Source organism: Schistocerca piceifrons, chromosome 4 (genome assembly GCF_021461385.2).
Source record: "Schistocerca piceifrons isolate TAMUIC-IGC-003096 chromosome 4, iqSchPice1.1, whole genome shotgun sequence".
Taxonomy (NCBI): Eukaryota; Metazoa; Arthropoda; class Insecta; order Orthoptera; family Acrididae; genus Schistocerca; species Schistocerca piceifrons.
This window is the reverse complement of record NC_060141.1, coordinates 366,224,588-366,249,157: the sequence shown is the minus strand read 5'-3', so window position 1 is coordinate 366,249,157 and position 24,570 is coordinate 366,224,588. Positions and strand designations below refer to the sequence as shown.

The 24,570-nt window shown below is 40.3% G+C and overlaps 1 protein-coding gene across 1 annotated transcript in view; it reads left to right on the top strand.

Annotated features, from left to right (window-relative positions):
* The window catches only part of LOC124794801 (protein disabled), an 89,951-nt gene that overhangs the window by 5,740 nt on the left and 59,641 nt on the right, over window positions 1–24,570 (top strand). Inside the window, exon 3 of the mRNA XM_047258458.1 lies at window positions 2,373–2,516. Within this exon, the coding sequence (XP_047114414.1) occupies window positions 2,373–2,516 (144 nt within the window). The remainder of the gene's footprint in view (window positions 1–2,372; window positions 2,517–24,570) is intronic.

The following is a 24,570-nucleotide window of genomic DNA, read 5'->3' as shown; positions in this document are numbered from 1 at the left end:
TTTTGCTCCCTGTCCCTGTCTAATCTGAGCAAGTGCTCCATCTCTAATGTTGTCATTATGGACTGGATGTTAAACTCTTTTATTTCTTCCCAGGATGACACCCAACTCCACAGTGTACACTTCTTCACTGGAACAGATGTATACAACACATATGCAGCTGTTACAAGTCTCTACTTCCTAGAAATGCAGCTGCAACTTCAATTTTGAATGCTGTTGCTTCAGTAAAAGAGATTCTCCAAAAATGTGCCACTTTTCTTATCAAACCCTGTGTTGATTGTACAGTGTTTTTGAGGTCACTAATCCGTGAGAATGACTAACATCAGGTTCTCCTGTAGAGAAGTCAGTAATGTAATGTAAATGCCGCGTGACTATGGCCTCCCATCGGGTAGACTGTTCGCCTGGTGCATGTCTTTCGAGTTGACGCCACTTTGGCAACTTGTGTGTCGATGGGGATGAAATGATGATGATTAGGACAACACAACACCCAGACCCTGAGTGGAGAAAATTTCCGACCCAGCCGGGAATCGAACCTGGACTGTTAGGTATGACATTCCGTCGCGCTGACCACTCAGCTACCAGGGGCGGACAAGTCAGTAATGAAAACCATTAAATCCTTTTGGATATATCTGCTTTTGATAGATACTGAACCAAGAAGTTAAGTTTTTTGCATACTTTCATGTTATTTTGTAACAAAACACTGGAAACCATATTTCACTGACAGCTCATTAAATGGATAAGTCCTGTAACATCCAATAATTAATCCATTCTTGTTTTCTCTTCCCACTAGTCTGATTTTCCAAATGTCTTTGGATGTATTTCTTATGTCTGCACCTTCGATCGCACCAAATGCTTTTGCTGATCAATTGTGCAAGAAGTAACTGAGCTGTATGGAAAATAAATAAAAGACAACCATCCATGACAATCGATTATTTTTTGTGGTTAGGGCTGCACAGTCTGTAACCATCAGAACTTATTATCAGTATTTATTTCCAGACAGATAGTTTTGGTCAAGCATTAACCTTCAAGTCACAGTGTGGGCGTAAAAATATGTAAGATACACGACACATCAGGAGGTTGCAGTGAACCACTAGATGTAATAGTTACGGTTGGACCAGCTGATGTTTGTTTTTCTAATGAGTAGGCCTACTGTATTTTGATATTTAATTCTCAAATATTCATGCCATTTCATTAAATACCATGGTCCGCCCCCGGTAGCTGAGTGGTCAGCACGACGGACTGTGAATCCTAAGGGCCTGGGTTCGATTCCTGGCTGGGTCGGAGGTTTTCTCCGCTCAGGGACTGGGTGATGTGTTGTCCTAATCATAATCATTTCATCCCCATCGACCCGCAAGTCATCGAAGTGGCGTCAAATCGAAAGACTTGCACCAGGCGAGCCGTCTACCCTATGGGAGACCCTCGTCACATGCCATTATTATTATTATTATTATTATTATTATTATTGTTAAATACCATGCATTGCATTTTGTTATTGACTTATATGAGAAATAAAATTTCATGTCCTGTATATTATTCTCCCATCAAATGGTAGCTGAAAGAGCTTGAGAATCATTGATTGCCATTTAAATTTATGAAAAGTAATTTGGTTAGAAATCTCATAAATGTAAAAGAAAGAGCAGCTTCATGTCACGGTGCATGTAGGCAAAAGAGTAAGTGAAGAGGGGGGGGGGAGTTATTTATACTCATTAGAGAAGTTAGTCACACTGATCTCAAGAATGGAAATAGTTTCTTCACTCATAAATTAAATTTCAGAAAATGAACTGCTTCATTAGCTGTGACAGTTCAGTATGTTACTCATTTATTTATGAATTTCTAAAAACATCTGCTCTCAGTTCTTATTTCCAATATGAATATAAGATTTAAGAAGGAAATTTCTTGAGTGCAGATTGTTCCTTGTTTAAAAGACTTGTGAAGAAAGCAAACATAGCCTGCAGAAAACTTTCATATGTCTTTTCATAATCTATTTGACACAGAAGATTCTTCACTTAGTTTATTTTATTTCCTGATGCCAATAGAATGATATGAGTTTAAATCTGAACCACATCTTACAGCATGATAGTTTTGTGAGGTGCAATTCATTAAAAAAGTATTCCAAGTAGCTTGAAAAACAATGTAAATATTCGTGATCATTTTCTCCATATTGTGTTTATCTGTACTTACTGAAAGGAAATAAAATGAGTAGGGAGATTGTACAGACAGCTCAGAAACCTTCTGAAATGTAATGGTGCTGAATGTCACAGTCTGTTTATGCTGCTGTATTTAGAAAACTGTTTTTAATAAGATGCACAGCACTGCTTTCCTTTATATAAATCTTCTCTCCTTTTTATAAATCCTTCCTCAATTTTTATTTACAGGATTGCTTGTACCATCATCCTGTTCACAAAATATCATTTATTGCACAAGATATGTCCGATTCAAGGGCATTTGGTTATATTTTCGGCTCACCGGATACTGGACATAGATTTTTTGGAATAAAGACTGATAAAGCAGCGAGTCAGGTAAGCTCCCAATGAATTTGGGTAACACATTTAACATACATTTAATAAAGCAGATTAATTTTCTTAAGTACAACAAAGAATACAGTGTTAATGCCATCAAACACCTCAAGTTATGTCTCCTTCAGGTGTGGAGAAAACTATGAATACATTAGTGCATTCAGAGAGATATTGGAAACTTTCAGTATTAACCCAAAGTGCACACAAATTGTCTAAATGATGGCAGCCTGTCACATTGGTTGCCATTAGATGGATTAAAACATAACTTTATTTTGCTTTTATTACTGCTCAGTTTTGATTGTGCAGTCATTTTCAAATGATTGTAATTAAGTATAAAATTTAAAGCTGTCATCAACCCAAAGTTTGGCTTTAACTTGACAGTACTTTTAACCATGGTCCTGTTTAAGGTGGTATGCTGTTTGCCTTCCTCTGACCTTTGAGCTAACTCACCCAACCAGTTTAGCAGAACCTACAGTTTAATGTAGATCCTGAACCACGATGTAGCTCTATATTTTTCACATTAACAATTCATTGCCAGAGTTGATAAGCAACAGGAAAAATCCATGGACTGTTCGGGGCTCAAATCCAGGATCTTTGGATTTGGAGTCTGTGTTTATCCACTTTTACTTATTAATTTTTGGCACTCTTTGTACAAAGTATGCAAACTGCTCCTCTCGAAAGCACTTGGATGTGTTACCGATTTTTTGACTTGATCTCATTTGTTTCATTGAATTTCAGTTCTAATATCTTCAGATACCTGGCATATTATGTGTATAAAAGCCTTTGTGATAATGGATTGATTTGAATGAAATAATGCATACAGTGTCATCTAAAATATAGGTGAAATAAAATATAAAAGGAGATGAGTACAAAATTGCAATTTTTTAAAAATAAAACATTCAAAGTAGCTGATTTCTGTGGATTTCAGATCTTATTGGTATTCACTATGATTATGTTTTATGAGGGTGCCATCAGTTCAAACATAATTGTAGAAAGTCACTTTATTTTCTTGAGTTTCTTTTGCCTTCAATATTAAGATTGTCTTCCATTGGTAGAAACTCAAATCTGTTTTGAAGCTTAACGACATTATCTTTCAATTTGTTATTATTTATTTATTTACACGCCAAGTTCCATGGGATGAAATTGAGGAACAAATCTCCAACGTCATTGGCCTCTCAATATATATATGACTGTGTATGTGCGGATGGATATGTGGGTGTGTGTGCGCAAGTGTATACCTGTCCTATATATATATATATATATATATATATATATATATATATATATATATATATATATATATATATATATATATATATATATATATATATATATATGGTTATAATAGAGGGAAACATTCCACGTAGGAAAAATATATCTAAAAACAAAGATGATGTGACTTACCAAATGAAAGTGCTGGCAGGTCGACAGACACACAAACATACACACAAAATTCAAGCTTTCGCAACAAACTGTTGCCTCATCAGGAAAGAGGGAAAGAGAGGGAAAGACGAAAGGATGTGGGTTTTAAGGGAGAGGGTAAGGAGTCATTCCAATCCCGGCAGCGGAAAGACTTACCTTAGGGGGAAAAAAGGACGGGTATACACTCGCACACACACACATATCCATCCAACATATCCATCCACACATATACAGACACAAGCAGACATATATAAATGTCCTGGGATTGGAATGACCCAAACTTCAAATATGTCTGCTTGTGTTTGTATATGTGTGGATGGATATGTGTGTGTGTGCGAGTGTATACCCGTCCTTTTTTCCCCCTAAGGTAAGTCTTTCCGCTCCCGGGATTGGAATGACTCCTTACCCTCTCCCTTAAAACCCACATCCTTTCATCTTTCCCTCTCCTTCCCTCTTTCCTGATGAGGCAACAGTTTGTTGCGAAGCTTGAATTTTGTGTGTATGTTTGTGCTTGTTTGTGTGTCTGTCGACCTGCCAACACTTTCATTTGGTAAGTCACATCATCTTTGTTTATATATATATATATATACACACACCTTACTTTCATTTCTTGTTAACAGTATTACCTTATTCCTTCTTTTTCAATGAGGCGTTTCCCGCATGCAGAATATCCTCGCTCAACTGACTAGGGCAGTTCCCATTCCTGAAGCCTTCCATCTGATTGGCTACAGCTTATTCTACATTATTTTACATTTTAACATATTTAAATAATCAAAGCTTGACCACTTTCATGTTCTAAATAAAGTAACAATAATACCCATCACACAATAAACGTTAAATTCTTTTACACAAAACCAATACAATTTTCTTCTTAACTTTGAATGTCGTGGCCTATAGCCTTGCACCAATGTGCTTCCTGATAAATAAATAAAGAACAAAAGTAACTATTATGCACTAAACTTTACAGCAAATATCCTGTTACCTAATGATTCAATAAGGTGTCATGCTGTCATCTTTCAATGTGTTTTGTGTAGAGGAAATGATGATCTGATGCTTAACTGAACATACTGATAATTTAAATTAACTATATCTTTTAAACAAATAAAGTTACAGAGTTGATATTTACAACATTTGTCATTTTAATGATATGATTTTATATGAAATGTCGATCATTAAGATCGACCAAGCGTTCAGATTTTAGCATTCAGATCTTTGTTAGAAAACTTGTTAATTTCACTTTAACATTAAATCCTAAACTATTATAGATATGATCAGTATTCAAGTTTTATTGGGATCACCAAGACAATTTAAGAAAGATGGTAGATTAACATTATTGTGGCGTCATTCCGTGAATAACTACAGAATTAAATAGTTTTCATAAATGTTTCCCTTTATGGCCGATCTTAGGTCCACCATATTTAACATTGCTATGCCTTCCTGGGCACAAACAGCTCATACGGGGTTTCCCTATGACTTAGGTTCTCATCTGTCTCACTCGCACACTACAGCACTTAGGCCTAAACAGCCTGGCCTCATTCAGCACAATAGACGCCTGTGAATTTCCCCATCTCGTGGCAAATCTGCACCCTTTGTGGCACATGTCCTGGATGACAGGATTCGTTTCACAATTCCTGGAAGGCTGTCTCTTTTGGATATATATCTAAATGACAGCGAAATGCTCGTTAACTCACAACATTCAGTTTTAAATATTTCCTTTCTACCATTTCCCACTGCTGTTGGTGATGTTATATTCAGTCTAGTGCTGAAATGAATGAATTGTCATTTTTCGTAAGGTGTGTGACAAACCATTTACTGAAAACTAGAGAATTATTTGGATAAAAATTACAATTATTAAAATTTAACTGTTTGCTAATTCTCCTTGTGCATCTGTGCTGTGCTTGATTAAAATTCTTGCTTCATTGGCAGAGATAACTATTTCAACTTCATTATTATGAGATGGGTGATCACTGATACACAGCAAGAACAGGAGCAGGCATCCATATTGTAGTGTCGGTAGCTGGACCGACACCGTGATGTTGATTGCTGAAAAGGAATGCTAAACTAAAGCTGTGGCCGATAGTGCACGCACGGCAATAAGCATACGGGCGTGAAGTCTGGAACATAAAAACTTATGAATGAATAAGAAGAAAAGTATGTAGATGCTTTTTACTTAACTTTTAATAATTCCTTGGAATACATCTCTCTTGATTACTCGTAAGCTATAGGCACTGATACAAATGGCTCCTTGCTAGTTCGTAGCCATTAACTTAGCTGATGGCTATTATGTCTCTCGGCTAATGAGAGAGAAAGGCTTCGTACAACTGGGCGATAGCTAGGTTCGCGTACAACTGGGCGGTAGCTTGGTTCTCGTACAACTGGGGTCGAGTCCACTCTCGTATCACGAGACCTGCCTTGGTGGTGGCGCTAGGTCTGCGATCACAGTGGCGACACGCGGGTCCGACATGTACTACCTGGACCGCGGCCGATTTAAACTACCACCTAGCAAGTGTGGTGTCTGGCGGTGACACCACATTCCTCCCCCGCAAATCGGCGAACGGTCGTGAGATAAGGCTTCCGCCCGCCGTGGGGAGGACCACATGTTGACGTATGCGATGAGGTGGGGAGCCTAACAACAGGCGAGGCTGTGCCACCCGCACCCGGCCATTCGGTCCGAGGGGAGCTAGGAAACGCCTGAAAAACTAGTCCAGGGTGCACGTCAACATGCGGTGTATGCGCCCGTAAAGAGGCAGGAGGGACCGCAGGATCAACCTCCATTGCGTCGGGGTAGCCGACGCGCGATGACGTCATGTGGTCCGGAGCGGGCGGGAGTTCCATGGCGGAGGACAGCTGGTCACGGGAAGCGACCGGCGGCGCGTGACCCTGGAAGGCGCCTGACGGCTGCAACGAAGCGTCGAATGCGGTCGGCGGCGGCGGCGGCTGCTGCTGCTGCTGCTGCTGCGGCGGCGGCGGCGCGTCGCCATGGGGCAAAATGGAAGGCATCGTCGGTAACACCTGGGGATGAGGCGAGCCAGTAGATGGGTCCCCAGGGCGCTGACCGGACGGCACCGTCGCTGAAAGCAGACGGGGAGCGGCAGAACCCGAGCGACGACAGAGGCGCAGCTGATTGAGATGCCGACGCACCTCACCAGAGGCCCCCAAAACCAAATACATCGCGCGGCCGAGGCAGCGAAGAATGCGCCCTGCGAGCCAACGCCGTGAACCTCGATAGTTGCGATAAAATACAACGTCGCCTGGAGCAAAAGCAGGAGTCTGCCGCTGCGCAGGAACCTGATGTGGCGGATGCAGCAAAGACATCAAGGTGCGATGAGGACGACCGTGGAGCAACTCAGCCGGCGAGCGACCATCTCGGGGCTGAGAGCGATACGAAGACAAAAAGAGCAACAATGCGTCCTCCCGAGAATGCGACTCTTCCAATTTCAACATCTGTGACTTGAAAGTCCGGACCAATCGTTCAGCGGCACCGTTGGACTGAGGCGAAAACGGCGCGGATGTCAGATGTTGAATACCATTGGCCTGGCAGAATGACTGAAATTCTGCGGACCTGAATTGTGGGCCATTGTCGGAAACAATAGTCTGCGGAAGACCTTCAATGCAAAAGATAGCAGACAACGCTTGGATGGTGGCGGAGGACGTCGTGGAAGACATCCGGACAACAAAAGGAAAATTACTGAAGGCGTCGACCAGAACCAACCATCGAGCATTCCAGAATGGACCAGCAAAATCAATGTGCAAGCGTTGCCAAGGGGAAGTGGCTTTTGGCCACGCAAAGACTTTCCGCGGCGGTGCGGATTGTTGTTCGGCACACGCCGGGCACGAAGAACACATATTCGTAATCGCAGCATCGATTCCGAACCAAGTACAGTGCTGACGAGCAAGTTGTTTCGTTCGCACTATACCCCAATGTCCTTGGTGAAGAAACCGTAAAACAGAGGACTGTAACGAACGTGGGACCACGACTCTGGACTGATCATTATCAGAACGCAACAACAAAACACCACGTCGAACAAAAAGTCTCTCCTTGTGAGCAAAAAATCGGCGAACCAACGGATCCTCGATCCGAGACTTTGACAAAGGCCATTGCGTAGCAACAAAACGTAAAACAGTAGCAAGGACAGGGTCAGCAGCTGTGGCTGTAGCGACACGACGAAAATCAATCGGAAACGATTCGACCACTTCATCGGTTTCCGAATCAATGAACATGCAAGCAAGTTCGGAAGAATCGAATGCTTTATCCTCCGCAACAGGCAAACGGGACAACGCATCGGCGTTTCCGAGCTTAGCAGTGGACCGATACAAGATATCGTAGCGGTACTGCGAGAGGAAAATAGACCAGCGAATGAATTTCTGCGCTGTACGTGGAGGTACAGGCTTGGTCGGATGAAAAAGCGATGTCAAAGGTTTGTGGTCTGTGATGATGGTAAAGTGACGACCATACAAGAAATCATGGAACTTAGTAACACCAAACACGAGAGCCAAAGCTTCTTTCTCTATCTGTGAATAATTTCTTTGCGCAGACGAGAGCAATTTGGACGCAAAGGCAATAGGGCGATCATGGGAGCCAACTTTGTGCGCAAGCACAGCACCGATCCCGAAATCCGAGGCATCTACCATCAACAAAAGGGGTTTCTGGGGATCGAATGGCGTAAGGCAAGTATTAGAAAGCAACGCCGATTTCAACTGGCGAAAGGCGCGTTCACATTCCGTCGTCCAGACGAACGGAACACCTGCACGGCGTAAGCGATGAAGCGGAGCTGAAATGAAAGAGGCATTGCGCACAGTCACTCACACCTTGTGATTCTAGATCGTGTAACGTTCTTGCGACCTCATCACGCAATGCGTGGGGAACATTGCGCGCCCTGAAAAATTTCGGTTGCGCGTTTACCTGCAGTTCTAAATGTGCTTCATAGTTTTTAGCGCAACCTAAGCCCGGTGCAAAAATGTCTGCAAATTCGTCACACAGCCGAGAAACACTGTCTGTAGGCACAGTCTGATTCACTGATAGGACCTGATTTACAATAGACATGTTAAACAACTTAAATAAATCTAGACCAAATAAGTTCACTGCAGAAGAAGAACGAAGAACGTAAAATGACACAAGTTTTGTTTGTCCCTTGAATGTTGCAAGAAGGCTGCACTGTCCTAACACAGGAATTTTCTGTCCGGAATATGTAGTGAGCTTAACATTTGCGGCACGCAACGGAGGTGCGCCCAGTTGTTTGTATGTGTCGTGATTGAGCAATGAAACTGCAGCTCCGGTATCGAGCTGGAATGGTATCACTTTGCCTCCAAAGTCTAAGTCCACAAAAAGTTTATTGTTCTGCTGACGACAAGAGCGACTGTTTTGTGCAATTGGAACAGACACTGGTACAGAATCACTTGCTAATTGACGTGATTTCCGGCGACGTCGACGCACAGTTTTTGTGGGACGAACACAGTTACTGTTAGAGAAAGTGTCACTGGACGAAGCGGAATTAACGACATGAATGTCCATAGGCGAAGGTCCACGAGCCTGAGTGTCCTTGGTTCGATTCCGGCGCGAAGCAAAGGGCCTGGAATGATTGTGATTGTCTGATCTGAGCTTTTTCTGGCAAACACTTTGAACATGTCCTTTCTTATTGCAGAAAAAGCAAATAGCTTGGCGTGACGGGCAATGTTCACGCGAATGTCTAGTAGCACACCGCGGGCATGATTTCACTGCATTTGTGGGCCGGCGCGGCACCTCTGGGGTAGCACGCGGCGGTCGCTGTGTCGCCGTGCGCGAGGCCCGGTTACCGGGCCGCGCAGCGCGTCCAGCGGGCCGGTTAATGTTACACACGGCTGGCGAAGTTTCAAAAGATTCCTGAGCACAGTCCAGTGTGTCCTGTCTATCCAATATGTCTATCACTTGTTGAAGGGAGGGATTAACTAGTTTCAAAATTTGCTCCCGTATGCGAACATCAGAAACGTTCTGGGCAATTGCATCACGCACCATTGTATCTGAATAAGAAAGACCACAGTCACATTCAAAGGCACAGTCCCTAGTAAGTCCTTGCAATGTTGCTACCCACTCCCTATTAGTTTGACCGGCCGTACGTTTTGTACGAAAAAACGTATACCGTTTTGCAACCACATTAACTGTTTCTTTGAAATAGGCATCTAATGCAGACAAAATTTCCTCGTATGACAAAGTTGCTACGTCGCGGCGGGGAAACAATTTCACTATCACACGGTATGTGGACACACCGACACAAGAAAGCAAAAACGGCTGCCGCTCATTACCTTGAATTCTGTAGGCAGCAAGGTGAAAGGCGAACTGACGAGACCACTCTTGCCAGGTCTCGTGGTTCGGGTCGTAGGGCCTAAAAGGCGGTGCAGCGGCAGGTTGTGGCTGCGGTAGCGGTGAAGCGGCTGCGGCCGCATCGGTGTGCAGCGCACGTTGACCCTGGACGAGCTGTCCAAGGGCATCCAGTAACGCCTGCGTCTGCTGATTCTGCAAGCGATAAAATTCGGACAGTACATCTGGAGAATGTGGCGAAGCCATGACACAATGAAATGTAAGCAATCAGAACACTTTAAAACGTCGTCAATGTTACAAACGAAGTAATACAAACTCTTTTTCTCGTCGCCAATAATTGTAGTGTCGGTAGCTGGACCGACACCGTGATGTTGATTGCTGAAAAGGAATGCTAAACTAAAGCTGTGGCCGATAGTGCACGCACGGCAATAAGCATACGGGCGTGAAGTCTGGAACATAAAAACTTATGAATGAATAAGAAGAAAAGTATGTAGATGCTTTTTACTTAACTTTTAATAATTCCTTGGAATACATCTCTCTTGATTACTCGTAAGCTATAGGCACTGATACAAATGGCTCCTTGCTAGTTCGTAGCCATTAACTTAGCTGATGGCTATTATGTCTCTCGGCTAATGAGAGAGAAAGGCTTCGTACAACTGGGCGATAGCTAGGTTCGCGTACAACTGGGCGGTAGCTTGGTTCTCGTACAACTGGGGTCGAGTCCACTCTCGTATCACGAGACCTGCCTTGGTGGTGGCGCTAGGTCTGCGATCACAGTGGCGACACGCGGGTCCGACATGTACTACCTGGACCGCGGCCGATTTAAACTACCACCTAGCAAGTGTGGTGTCTGGCGGTGACACCACACATATCATACTCTTTGGAATGACAGTGTGATTTATCTGTCAGATGATGATTTGCCATGGAAACCGTCTGAGCTATCCAACATCACTTCTTCCACAGCTAATATGAAATGAACCAATTACTGCATCTTGGAAACTATAAACTAAGTTTATCATAAAGAATGTTGCAGTTTATGCACAAATGCATGACATATATCACAGAAAAATTTGGAAAGTGTAATTTTTGTCACTTTACTGTTTTAATACTGCGACAGTAAATTTTTGTTTTTGAAAGTGTTTTCCTTACAAGATGTTGGACTGACCTCAACCTGACTTAAGTTTCAGAAAAAGCAAACAAGGTGGAGGACTCTTAAAAGCAGTGTGGAAAGAGTATTTACATCAGTTTTATTTAAAATCTACACAAACACCAATCAATCAATTTTGAATGCAAATCTTACTTACATAATCATCACCTAACATTATGATCCCATGCTTCAAACTTTAAAGAAGTGAATAAACAGAAACACTCACATATCTCACATCGTACTACATATTGAAACTCCTTAAGCCAAACCGACAGAAAAATAAATTTGGTACTTCACACCTGCTCACACTGGAAATGTAGAAGTTGCCTCGTAATGGTAACGGTCACCAGATGCGGTAATTCTTGATCATGTCCTGAAGTTCTGGAAACACAGTGAGAATAAAAAAAAATTAAAAAAAAATTGTGTAGATAATGACTGAATTCAACCACGAAAACATCCTCGAACACAATAATCCTGCTTAAATCTGTTCTTTCCTTGTGCTCTTCTGATGAGTCTGGTGTGACCAATTCTTTGCAAGGCATAAGGTTGAAAATTACAGTGATTCAGTTCAGTATGGTAATCACACAGTGCCCATGATCAACCATTTTAATCAAACTTCTCACCCATTGATGGCAAAACACTTTCTGAAGTCTGATAAGTAATTACCAGTCAATGGGAGTAGAAACACACCCAAGAAATTAATTACTATATTCTGTAGTGTAATGTTCTAGCTGTCTGACTGAAGTGCAGAAAGATTTTTTTCAGTCCCCTAACTAGCCACCCCAAGGCACTGAATGAGGAAATGTGGAGAAACGAAGTTGCTCAGCATGGGTTTATTACATCAGCAAAAGTTCTGACAATTGTAGTGGACTGGTCATGGCAGCTTTGCGTGTCTACCTGAACCAGTAATGTGATGCGATTTTGTAAACATCTCAGTGGCAATGCTGAGTGTTATCACAACTCAGTAGATGACATCTAGCACTTTGCAATTGAAACCTGGCAACTGGCCTATGAACTGTTGGGGATCACCTTACACTGCTTCAGATCATCTTATGCTACCTCATCTATAGAAAAAAAATCTGGAATCCATTAAACAAACTGTACCTTAGACACAGCCATTTCAAGAAAAGTATATTATATGGAAGCTACTTCAACCAGGAGATGACCTTAGGTGTCCCTGTTCTGAGCTCACACATAATGTGGTATCTTGAATGAATGACCACCTCAATGCCAACCAGATTGGCTTTTGAAAATGTTGATCTTGTGAAACCCAACTCGCACTTCGCTCACTTGACACACTGAAAGCCTCAGATAAAGGCAATAAAGTAGAGGCTGTGTTTCTTGATTTTCAAAAAGCATTTGACTTGACATCACACCTACGCTTATTGTCAAAAGTACTATCATACGGGGTATTAAGTGAAATATGCGACTGAAATGAAGACTTTTTGGTGGTGAGGACAAAACATGTTATCTTGAATGGAGAGTCATTGTCAGATGTAGAAGTAACTTTGGGTGTGCCGCAGGGAAGTGTGTTGGGACCCTTGCTCTCCATGTTGTATGTTAAGGGCCTTGCGGACAATGTTAATAGTAAAATCAGGATTTTTGCAAATGATGCAGTTATCTATTAACTGAGTATTATCTGAAAGATGCTGCACAAATATTCAGTCAGATCTTGACAAGATTTCAAAGTGGCACACAGATTGGCAACTTGCTTTAAATGTTCAGAAATATGTGTACTGTTGGAATTGGCTGACTCGTACAAATACCTGGATGCAACACTTTGTAGGGATATGACACGGAATGATCACATGGGTTCAGTCTTGGGTAAAGCAGGTGGTAACTTCAGTTTATTGGTAGAATACTGGGGGAGTGCAATCAGTCTATGAAGGAAATTGCATACAAATCACTCGTGTGACCAGTTCTAGAATATTGCTCAAGTGTGTGGGACCTGTACCAGATAGGACTAACCAGGGATATTGAAAGTATACAGAAAAGGGCAACACAAAGGGTGACATGTTTGCTTAATCCATGGGAGGGTGTCACAGAGATACTGAAGGAACTGAACTGGAATGCTCTTGAAGATAGACATAAACTATCGTGAGAAAGTCTATTAACAAATTTTCAAGAATCATCTTTAAATGATTACTCTAGGAATATACTACAACCCCCTACATACCGTTCACATAGGAATCTTGAGGATGAGATTACAATAGTTACTGCATGAACAGAGGCATTTATACAGTCATTCTTCCCATGCTCCCCATGTGAATGGGACAGTAAGAAATTCAAATAACTGGTACAATGGGATGTACCTTCTGCCATACACCTCACAGTGGTTTGCAGAGTATAGATGCAAATATAGATGTAGATGTAGATACTGTTCTCAAGATACAATGTCTCACTTGTTGCATTATCTAAATACTCTTCTTCCATCAATCATGAAACCTTCAGGAATGCTTACAAGTGGTCAATAAGTAATAAATTATTGCTGAATCTAAAGAAAATGAGCAGCACAAATTTCATTTTAAAGAGGAGAATTGTTAACTGTAGATGATAATGCCGAACATTGTGTAGCAAACACAATAATATCAAGAATGAATATAGATTGTCATCTGAAGTAAGATAAGCACACACAAAGCTATTAGGTAAGTGAATGTCATCAGCAAGTTATGCCCTTATAGAGCCCTGTCATCTTTGTTACATCAGATGCCTCAAAGGTGCATGCTGTTCCTAAGTACACTCAGTCATTTGCTGTGGTATAATTTTTTGGGATCAAATGCACAACTTATTGCCACAATATTCAAGCTATAGAAAAGGCCATAAGAATAATGACTAGAACAATAATCAGTCTTATTGCAAAAATTGGCCGAATTTAAAAGAACACAAAATCTCCATGATCGACGATATTTTACTGAAACTTTTAACTTAGCGCAGACATCAGTGTGACATGCTTTTAATAGCTGCCACAACGAAAATCTGGCCCAAAATCTGAAGATATTCTCATCATATGTAAAGTATACCATTGGCAAGACACAATCAGTACCTTGACAATGGTAATATTACTGATGATAGTTCTACTAAAGTATTTTGTTCACACCCACCTACATAGGGAGAAATGAACATCATAATAAAATAAGAGAAATCAGAGCTTTCATGGAAAGATTTAAGTGTTGTTTTTCATGCATACTGTTTGAGAGTGGAACGTTACAGAAATAGTCTGAAGGTAATTCGATGAACCCTCTGCCAGGAACTTATATGTGAACTGCAGAGTAGTCTTGTAGATGTAGATGTAGACCTCATTGGTAGATAATGAGAATAGCTCACTACTACCTGCAAGTTTAAAAGTTATTGTCAGAGAGATGATTGGGTTAACAGTGTATAGCAGTGTGACAGAGTTGCCTGATTCCGCAACCAAGGAACTGAGTGTAGAGGTCAGTACCCTATTGGTGACATGGTTCTTGGCTGTAACTCCTTGCTTAACATGTGATAGTAGGGCTAGATCCTTGTGGTGCTAAGCATTAGATTTTCCTATCATGGGGTGAATATCACGCCCAGGTTTTCTTCTACAGAACAGTATCACTGTTTGACTGATTCCACTTTTGCAATTCCCCAGAATGAGCATGAATCAATGAGCTAAATGTTGATACTTAATTGTGGGTATTTGCCAAGTTTCATAGAGAGTTCCTACAGCTATTATAGAAGTCACAACATTTTCTTTGCCTCTTACCTTACTAGCTCTGAATGAAAGACTTCAAGTCAGTATGTTAGCTGATCTATGCAATCAAATAACACATGGGGGGAAAATGTGAAAAATGTGTTGCAAGCCATACAGATGGAACAGAGGCTTGCTTGTAAAAAGAAAGAAGGTTAGGGATTAACTTCTCACTGATGCCAAAGGTATGACATACAGCAGAATATTATTGCTCAGTTCAGGTTTACTCTATAGCAGTTAGGTCCAGCTTCCCCAAATAGTAATCATCATTTGGTACGCACAGTGTTTATAATAAGGCAGGCATAACACCATAACTGAAATTAGTCCTTGATTCAAGTAAAAAGATCAGACATTATGTTTGCAGCTACATTGTTGCTCTTTCATGCTGTCAGCAGTTAAAGGTGGAATGACCTCCAGTTACTGATTTGTGGGGTAAATTTAAGTGATTGCAGAGGCTATGTAGCAGACCTGTCTCATATTTCAAGGATTTCTTGGACATGTAATCTATGGTGATATGATGCCCTGTTTTGCTGATGATGCTGAAGAATTAGAAAATTCTGAGAGCGCCAATGTCAGCTATGTGTTCTACATAAAAAGGATTGGATCATGCTCTTAAAATTTTCCAAGGATGGAAAAACAGCTCTCACTCCTACCAAAGACATAAAAAGAGGTCTCATTCTGACACTATCACTATAGTGCTGGAATGTTTTGTTCGTATTTTGTCTGCTCTAGATAATGGAATTATGCAAAATACTGATCCAGAGGTGACAAAAGCATTGAATGTGGCAATTTGTTGTCTTCAGAACACTTGATATCTGTATATGAAAGCATCGATGAGCATCTATATATGGTTTCAAGTATAAACATTGTCCGCCTCCATAGCTGAGTTGTCAGTGCGGCAGAATGCCATGTGAGAGGTGCGGGTTTGATTCCCAGCTACGTCAGATATTTTCTCCACTTACGGACTGGGTGTTGTGTTATCTTCATCATCATATCATCTTCAAGTCACCAGTGTGGTGTCAATTAAAAAGACTTGGACCAGGTGATTGGTCTACCCAATGAGATCACACGACATTTCATTTCAGTACAAACATGGAGATTGCATATGCCAAATGGTAGCTTGTATCAATCGTATGTAATGCACAGAACAAAAGAGCTTCAGCAAAGATTGAATGCCAATTCCTAGCATATTTAGGGAACCTATGTTGTAGTCTGCATGAAACTTATAATGGGCTGCAGTAAATCAGTGTATATTGTGAAAATAAAACACACCGCACCACTCATTATTATTTAAAACATCCCTTACAGAGATATGTTGTCAGTTTGAAAAAAGTTGTATTTTTAGAGTTGTAATTAATGCTAAACATTGTTTCACAAATTCAGTTGTCTTCAATATTATGCACAATATACAGAGGTAAAACAAAAAACCTTTTATGAATATTTGTGATAAGTCTTAGTCGCTGTTTCTATAGTATGTTGGAACAGACAGAATTCTTGTTGTGAAATTTAAAAACTTTCCCTGTATAACTTACTGCTATATGTCAGAGCAGTATCCTGTGGCTTACTTCAGGTGTGTAGTAACAAAAACCCTAAAACCCAATTATCAATGAATCATGGAAATATGACTGTCTGAGGCCCTTATCAATGAGGACCTTGGTTTCCAGTTAGATGATGTATGCAATTGTGCACAGAAAAACTTAATGCTCTGCATATTCGACATTGTTCTGCACTTTTACTGTGTGAAGATGATCAGTCCGATATCGATGAGGTGAGCTTTGACCATGGAGGGTGTTCAAACAGTGCACAGACTTGCAACAGACATGCTGTGCTCTAGCAACTAATGCACAATAACAACTGGGCACATCATACATATGCACCATTGGGGTTTTAAATGGGAGCTCAGTGCACTTATGCCAGTGTACACCCGAAGATAGCCAGAAGACTTTGTGCTGAAATATCATGGCAGCTAGTTACTGACATCTGGCAGATCACTTGAACTTTTGTTCTTTGTGTAGATTACAAACAAATAATAATTGATAATGATGTCTGGTCTGATGCAACTCTTCACACTAGTGATGACTGGTCTGATGCAACTCTTCACACTAGTCTATTCTGTACAAACCTTTTTGAATTGGCGTAGATAGTGCCCTCTGCATCTATTTTAACCAGTTTACTGTATTCAAGTTTTGATCTCCCTCTACAATTTTTACTCCCTGCACTTCCCTCATTACCAAATTAAGTATTCCACACTGTCTTAGAATGCATCCTATCAATCCGTCTCTCCATTTAGTAAAGTTGTATGAGAAAGCTGTTTTTCCCCAACTTCTTTCAGTAGGTCCTCTCTTACTGTCAGCATTCTACTGTAGCACCATATTTCAAAAATATCGTTCTCTTTTTATCTGTGCTGTTTATCATCCATTTATCTCTTCTTTGTAAGATTGCACTCTAAACAGATACTTTCAGAAAAAGATTTTCCAACACTTATATTCATATTCATTGTTAACCATTTTTTCTTTTTCAGGAAAGCTTTCCTCATTATTGCCACTGTACATTTTGTGTCACCTTTACTTCTGCCATCATCGCTTATTGTGCTGTCCATATAGTAAATCTGGTCTACTACATTTAGCATCTCATTTCTTGATCTAATTCACTCAGCTGATTTAATATGACTACAAACCATTACCATTGTCTTACTGTCATTTATATTCATTTTATAACCTCTTTTCAGGATACTATCCATTCTCTTCATTTGCATTTATCCACTCTCTCTGGTTCTTTGCTGGCAAAGCTTATACATCTTATTTCTTCTTTGTGCACTTTAATTCCCTTTCCAAATTTGTTCTTAATTTCCTTTACTGCCTGCTCACTTTACAGATTGATTGACATTGGAGATACACTACAACCATGTCTCATTCTCTTCTCAGTTACTACCTTCCTTTCATGTTCTTCAACTCTTAGAACAAATTTGTTCTTAATTTCCTTTACTGCCTGCTCACTTTACAGATTGATTGACATTGGAGATACACTACAACCATGTCTCATTCTCTTCTCAGTTACTGCCTTGCTTTCATGTTCTTCAACTCTTAGAACTGCACTCTGGTTTCTGTAAAAGTTCCAGGTAACTTTCAGCTCCCTATATTTTATCTTTGATAGCTTACAAATTCATAATAGTGTATTACAGTCATTATTGTCAGATGCTTTTTTTCTAAATCTGCAAATATTATAAATATTGATTTGTCTTTATTCAGTCTGTTTTCTGATACAGCCAAGCCTGAACTCCACCAATAACATTTCAAATGTTGCCCAGAGATATATTCTGAATATTTTGGCATCAGGAACCCATGGTCTCTAGTGTATCATTACAGAGCAATAACGTTATTTTGATTTATTCAGTTTGTTACCCCAATTGCCTTTCTTTCTTTGAAAATAACTTTGTGATGATGAGAAAGCCTTTAATATGCAATCACTAAAACATTCAGAACAAATGGAATAATGTAACAACCCTCTGATGCTGTGATATGGTTGCTTTCACTAGCTCAATATGGTATTGTTGTACTGCACTTCCAGTCCAATCAGTGAACTCTTCATCTATAAACTTATTCATACTGCAGTGTATCTCTGTGAACATACAACTAGCACTGTTGGGGAAACAAAACTGAGCAGTACTGAATGCTGAGACTTTAGAGGAAAGTGGACATTACTGTTGTTTGCAGCAAGTACCATGAATGAATGGAACAGGTTTATTTCTAGACCGGGTGCAAAGCATATACTGTCAACTTTTGGATTGTAGCACAACAATTTTCAGTGCAGTACAGGCACAAAGATGAATGGGGCCAATAAACTAAACAAAATGTGGTTATTTTATCATTGACAGGCCACTTGAGGATCAATTGCGACTCCCTCCTGCCAGAATTGATCCTCTGCAGGTCTTCCTGCATTTCGCTACAATTTTATAGCATTGCAGTTTCTCTGTATACAAAACACTTCATGGAACTTCTGATGTTGACTGCTATGTCGTTGATGTACAAGCTGATCAGAAACAATCTGAAAAGCTTGTACGGGTTTTGCAGTGTACGTTATGCTGAGAAGTAATTGTTAAAAACATTGATATATTATGCTGTCTCCAAATTAGTTAGCCAATCGGACTGTTTCACATGCTGGTTCAAGCATACCATAAGAGATGGTGTCACCAATGTGTTCTTAACAATTACTTCTCAGCATAACTCACCCTGTAACATCCTTACAAGCTTTTCACATTATTTGTGACCTCCCTGCATATTGTGGAAAGGAGAGGATCTATTACACTCTCTTTGGGTATGCTCAAAGACTTTTCTCGATTGAGAATGACATGTTGTGTTCTGTTGTTAGAAGCTCTTCAGTTCAGTTACTCTGGTATTCTGTACGCTCATATTTTGTTCATTAGGTGGTAGTGTGGAACTGTATTGAACGTCTTATGAAAGTCAAGGAAAACAGCATATACCTGGGCACTGGTATCTACTGCTTTCTGGGTCTCATGTATGGACAAAGCAATATGGATTTCACACATTCATTATTTTCAGAACCCATATTGATTCTTACAGGAGAGATTTTTGGTCTCCAGAAGTGTCATAATACATAGAACATGTTCCAAAATTCTACAACGGTTTGACATCAGAAATTTAGTCCTATAGTTTTGTTCCTCTGATCAATAACCCTTCTTGAAAATAAGAATGATCTGTGCTTTTTTTCAATCATCAGAAACATTTCACACTGGCAGAGACATAAGGCGCACTGCTGCTAGAAGCTTGGCAGGTCATTTCCACACCTCACAACTTTGATTGGCACATACCTGTCTAAAGTGTATAGGGCAATGCTCTTGGACTTTGTCCATTGATACTCAGAATGTTAGCACTGGAGTTGAAATTTTCATGCTGATTGCTCAGATAATCTGAAATCTGTCCCTCTTGCTAAGCAGAAAGATCTTCCTACCTTCCTTTGTATTCCTATTTATAACCATGATGCTGTAGTAGCCTTATGATATGATTCCCTGTTCTACATTAACAGAGTCAAAAAGTTTGGATCTGTTTCTCACCAGCAGTTCTAAGATGTTACTTTCATGAGTTGTTGTCTAATTAAATGCTCGAGGCAATTTTTGGATAAGGCATTTAGAACAATTTCACATGATTTCCTGTCACTGCTAGCCAGCTTAATCACTTGTCTCCCAGTCTATATCTGGTAAATTGAGATCTCCATCTAATGTTCCAATACAGTCAGGGAACTTATGCAAAATATTCTCCAAATATCTTCTCAACTGATCCACCAATACTGCTCCGGAGGTATGGGGTCTATAGAAGTGTCCAATGACCATGTTTGATTTACATTTGTCTTAACCTAATCTCACTAGATATTATCATCTTTTTTATAGATATAAAAATGCTTCCATGACCAGTGTTCAACCTATTCATGTGACACGCATTCCATTCGGAGTTTACAAGTACATGGCTGTTAACGTCTTACTTCAGCCACCTTTGTGTCCCTAGTACTCTATGGGCATTGCTACCATGTATATGCAAGATTAGTTCCGGGGTATTTCCTGTGATTAACAAATATTATTTAACATTTTCTTTCTCTGCTACGATGAATGCTATTCTGTCTGGAATCAGAATACATCATATAGAGTCTATGGAGGGATTTTCTATCGTAAAAAACCCATATGTGCATGCCACATGTGCTCTGCTACCCTAGTGGTATATAGTGCACTCCTGACGTATTAAGGGTTTCGTAGATATCTACATCCAATAGCAGAGGTTGAGAAATCCAGGATTGTAACAGATTCATATAAGCCTCTGGTTCAAGCTGTCCACTTGGCTTCAAACCAGAGGACTGAAATCAGTTCAGAGAACAAAGCTGCAAAATTATAGCTTTGCTTCCTCCCTGTGAGTGAGGCTGCTAGCTGTCTTCATCAAAGCAGGAAGCTGCCCATAGGAATTGAGAATGTCCTCTGAAACTAAGCAGTAAGCATCATTTGTGCCTACATGACCCATGATTTGGAGCCGGGTGCATGCAGTGCACTTGATTGCAGCTGGCACAGTCATCCTCTACATCTCGGATGAGACACCCCGGCAGGCATACAGAGTGGACACTGGTCTTCATTCCCAACCTGGCCGTTATTTCTGCTGAGAGGCTCCATCACCCGTCTAACATTGGAACTCCCTATGACAAGCAATCCCACCTTCTTTGCTTATCCAGACTTCTCATCAAGAGCGACCACAGTCCCAACAGATGAGGGGTCTCATGCTTGCTCAGATGTACTTTCAGCAGTAGGCAGTACCTCAAACCTGTTTTTGAGACATAAGGGGACAGCAGCTGGTCCTTCTTTCACATTCCTTCCAGAGGTACATGATCCTGCCCCTGTTTGTGAATCACCATCATGCAAGTGTTGACTGGCCTGGTGTGGGAATCAGAAGGCATAGCAGCATCACGGATCCCAGGCAACAATATGGGCTCCAGAGGTGCTAAAGCATTTTACTCAGGTGCCTCAACACCATTGTGGCCCAGGCCAGCAGCCTACATCCTGTTGATCATAGCCTACACAGCTTTCAGCTGTTTACGGACAGTGGCCAATACCTGCTGCATCTGCATACAACAGGCACAGTCCCTCAACACCTTTAAAACTGTTGTTTTCTCTGCACTGTAAGTAGTGTAACACTAATCCAGAAACTCACTGTTTACAGTCTTAAGTTCTGCCATTGTATTGCTTCTGTTTTAGTTTTTCTACACTCCAAAGTTGGCTCACACGAAGGTAATGCACTAAAATTTATGCAAAAACCTTATAGTTGGTTAGTAAACACTCTCCTTCACAATAAAATACACTGATATGATTTAGTTCTTTGCAGGTGTAAGTGAAAAGCAGAAACTAAACTAATTACTGTTTATAAAACAGAAACTGCTACTACTACACTTGATGTACCCACTTGCCTTCTCATCAGCCACTACACACATATACAGTAATAAAAGTTTATTACGAAAATAACACATTATCTGAAAACCCTACACCCACATTAGATGAAATGAAGAAAGATTTATACCCAAAAGTTAGTCACCATAACAAACTTTACTACACAGTACACTGATGTGAGTGTCACACTCTGAATTCTCATGCAATAGCACAAGTAGGACCATTGTATAGTCCTATATTTCACTTGTTATGCTGTTGTCAAATGTTTTGAATACGAAAGGCTAATGGAGGAGTCCCTAGTCTCTTGCAGATACTCATGATGCCATCTTGTACAGATGTACTAATTCAATTACAACCATCAATTAAAATATTATGTTCCTCTGTAAGTTAGTTTTGACTATAATGATTCTTACTGGAACATGGGAAATGTGTCAGTTTTTCTCTTGTTTCCGTACGCAGGGCAGGGATGGATTACTGAATCTCTCCAGCATGGCATTCTCTGCATCCCACTTCACCTCTCTAAATGTGGCAGAGAAGAACCCTATAGACTTTATGTAGTAGTGTGACAGAAGTTTTCATGGTGTTCTGTGTTGCAGACATGACATTTTGATGGCTCAGTGATCAAATTCATTTCCCCATTGGTTTGAAGTGTGTCTTCCAAAGCCCATAAACCTTTTACATTTTCAGGTTCTGTACTTTTCAACACATATCACAATTTAAATTGAAGATGTTGATATTTTACTTGCAGTGATTTCAGTTTCCACACCTAATTTTACGTTACATGCTATTTTGCCCTGAGAACACTGATGATGTGTCTTGGCATATTTCCATGGACTCTGTGAGATGTTGAAAGTTTTGAGATACCATCCTGAACCAAGACCAGCCAGCAGGTGCCCACAGATTGGTCGAAGCTGATGCCAAGATATATACATATTGCTTAATAGGATCCCAAATGTACTCAATATAATTGAGTTAAGAAGAACTTGGAAGCACCACAAGCACCATCATATTCATGGAGAGTTCCTCAAATTATTCTAACACAATTTGGTAGATCTCTTTGAGATAGTGAATTATCTTGCTGATTATACAGGTCACCTGTGAATGCTGTAGGTCAGTTAATGAAAGCCATGTGAACATCCCATATATGGAAGCACCTCAGCCACCTACCTGAATAGTGCTGCTGGCAAGCATGACACCCCATATCATATGATCTTTGACATAATGATACCCTACAGTCAGTATACTCAAACATTTACCATGGATACTACACACCTTCATAATAATTGCCCCATATCTCCTGTACCTCTCTTTCAAAAATGCGGACATCCTGTACACAAAAATACCTCCTCACCTGCATGAATAATGCTGTCAGCAAGCATGACACCCCACATCAAGTGGTCTTTGATGTACTGGTACCAACATTTATGATGCCTATTAAAAAAAGTTGACACATCACACCCTCATATTATTATCCAATCTCTGTAGTATCCTTTATTTCCAGGATAAGAGAGTACTGCCTGTAGCGCCAAATCTGTGAACATCTACCTAGAAATAACATTCCAGTGAGTCACAATATAGTTTAAGATCTGGTTTGTTGACTGTGAGAGAAGTTGAAGATGTTGTTTCTTTTGTATTATTCTCATTTGAATTACAACTCTGTGTTAATGCCATGCTCGTTGATCTCAGTAAAGGATTAGACATTGTCAGCCAAAAAAAAAAAAGTAGAAGATCAAATGTGCATAAATGTCACACAGTGTATGTCACAATGTTCTGTGTTAGGCCTTTACTGTTCATAATCTACATTGATATCTTGTCTGCTATTATGTTGAGTAAGTCAACATTATATGCAAATGAATCTCATTTGATAGAGTTGGAAAAGACTTCAGCACAAAAACATCAATCTGAGAATCATCTCAGAGTGTCCAGTACATGGTTTGGAATTGTTGAACTGCATGTTAATCATGAGAAAACTGTAAATATTTTATTCAGTCTTTATATGGAAGATGAGGACAATGTGCTTCTGCTGAATTTCTTAGGATTCGTCTTGCCCACAATTAACATGGAAAAGTAATTGAGAATATATGTACGCAAAGTATTAGGTAAACTTGGGCCCTGTGTTAGTGATAAGCTGCTTGTCAATGCCTACTATGTCTTTTACCATAACCACTTGACTTATGGAGTTCTGTTGACCACAAAAAATTCTTATTTGGGGAGGAGGAAAAATGCAGTTAGATATTTTTATGAACACTTCTTTCCTACATTTCATTACATGGCAGTGAGTGGTACACAGTTCCCTGTAGGCACTTTGAAACATTGATACACCAACAAATCAGACAACTTCATTCACTGTGTAACCATGGGCATGTCCTAACATGATAGTTCCATTCTGCCATTCTTTCATATCTTCACGTCTACCCATCGCTGGTACAATAGAACCAACTGGTGCATATACACCACCTCCCTGCCGAGCCTTATGTCAGTGGTGGGGAATTACATGGAAAGATGACTCCAGCAGACAAAAAGAGAATGACACACATACAGATG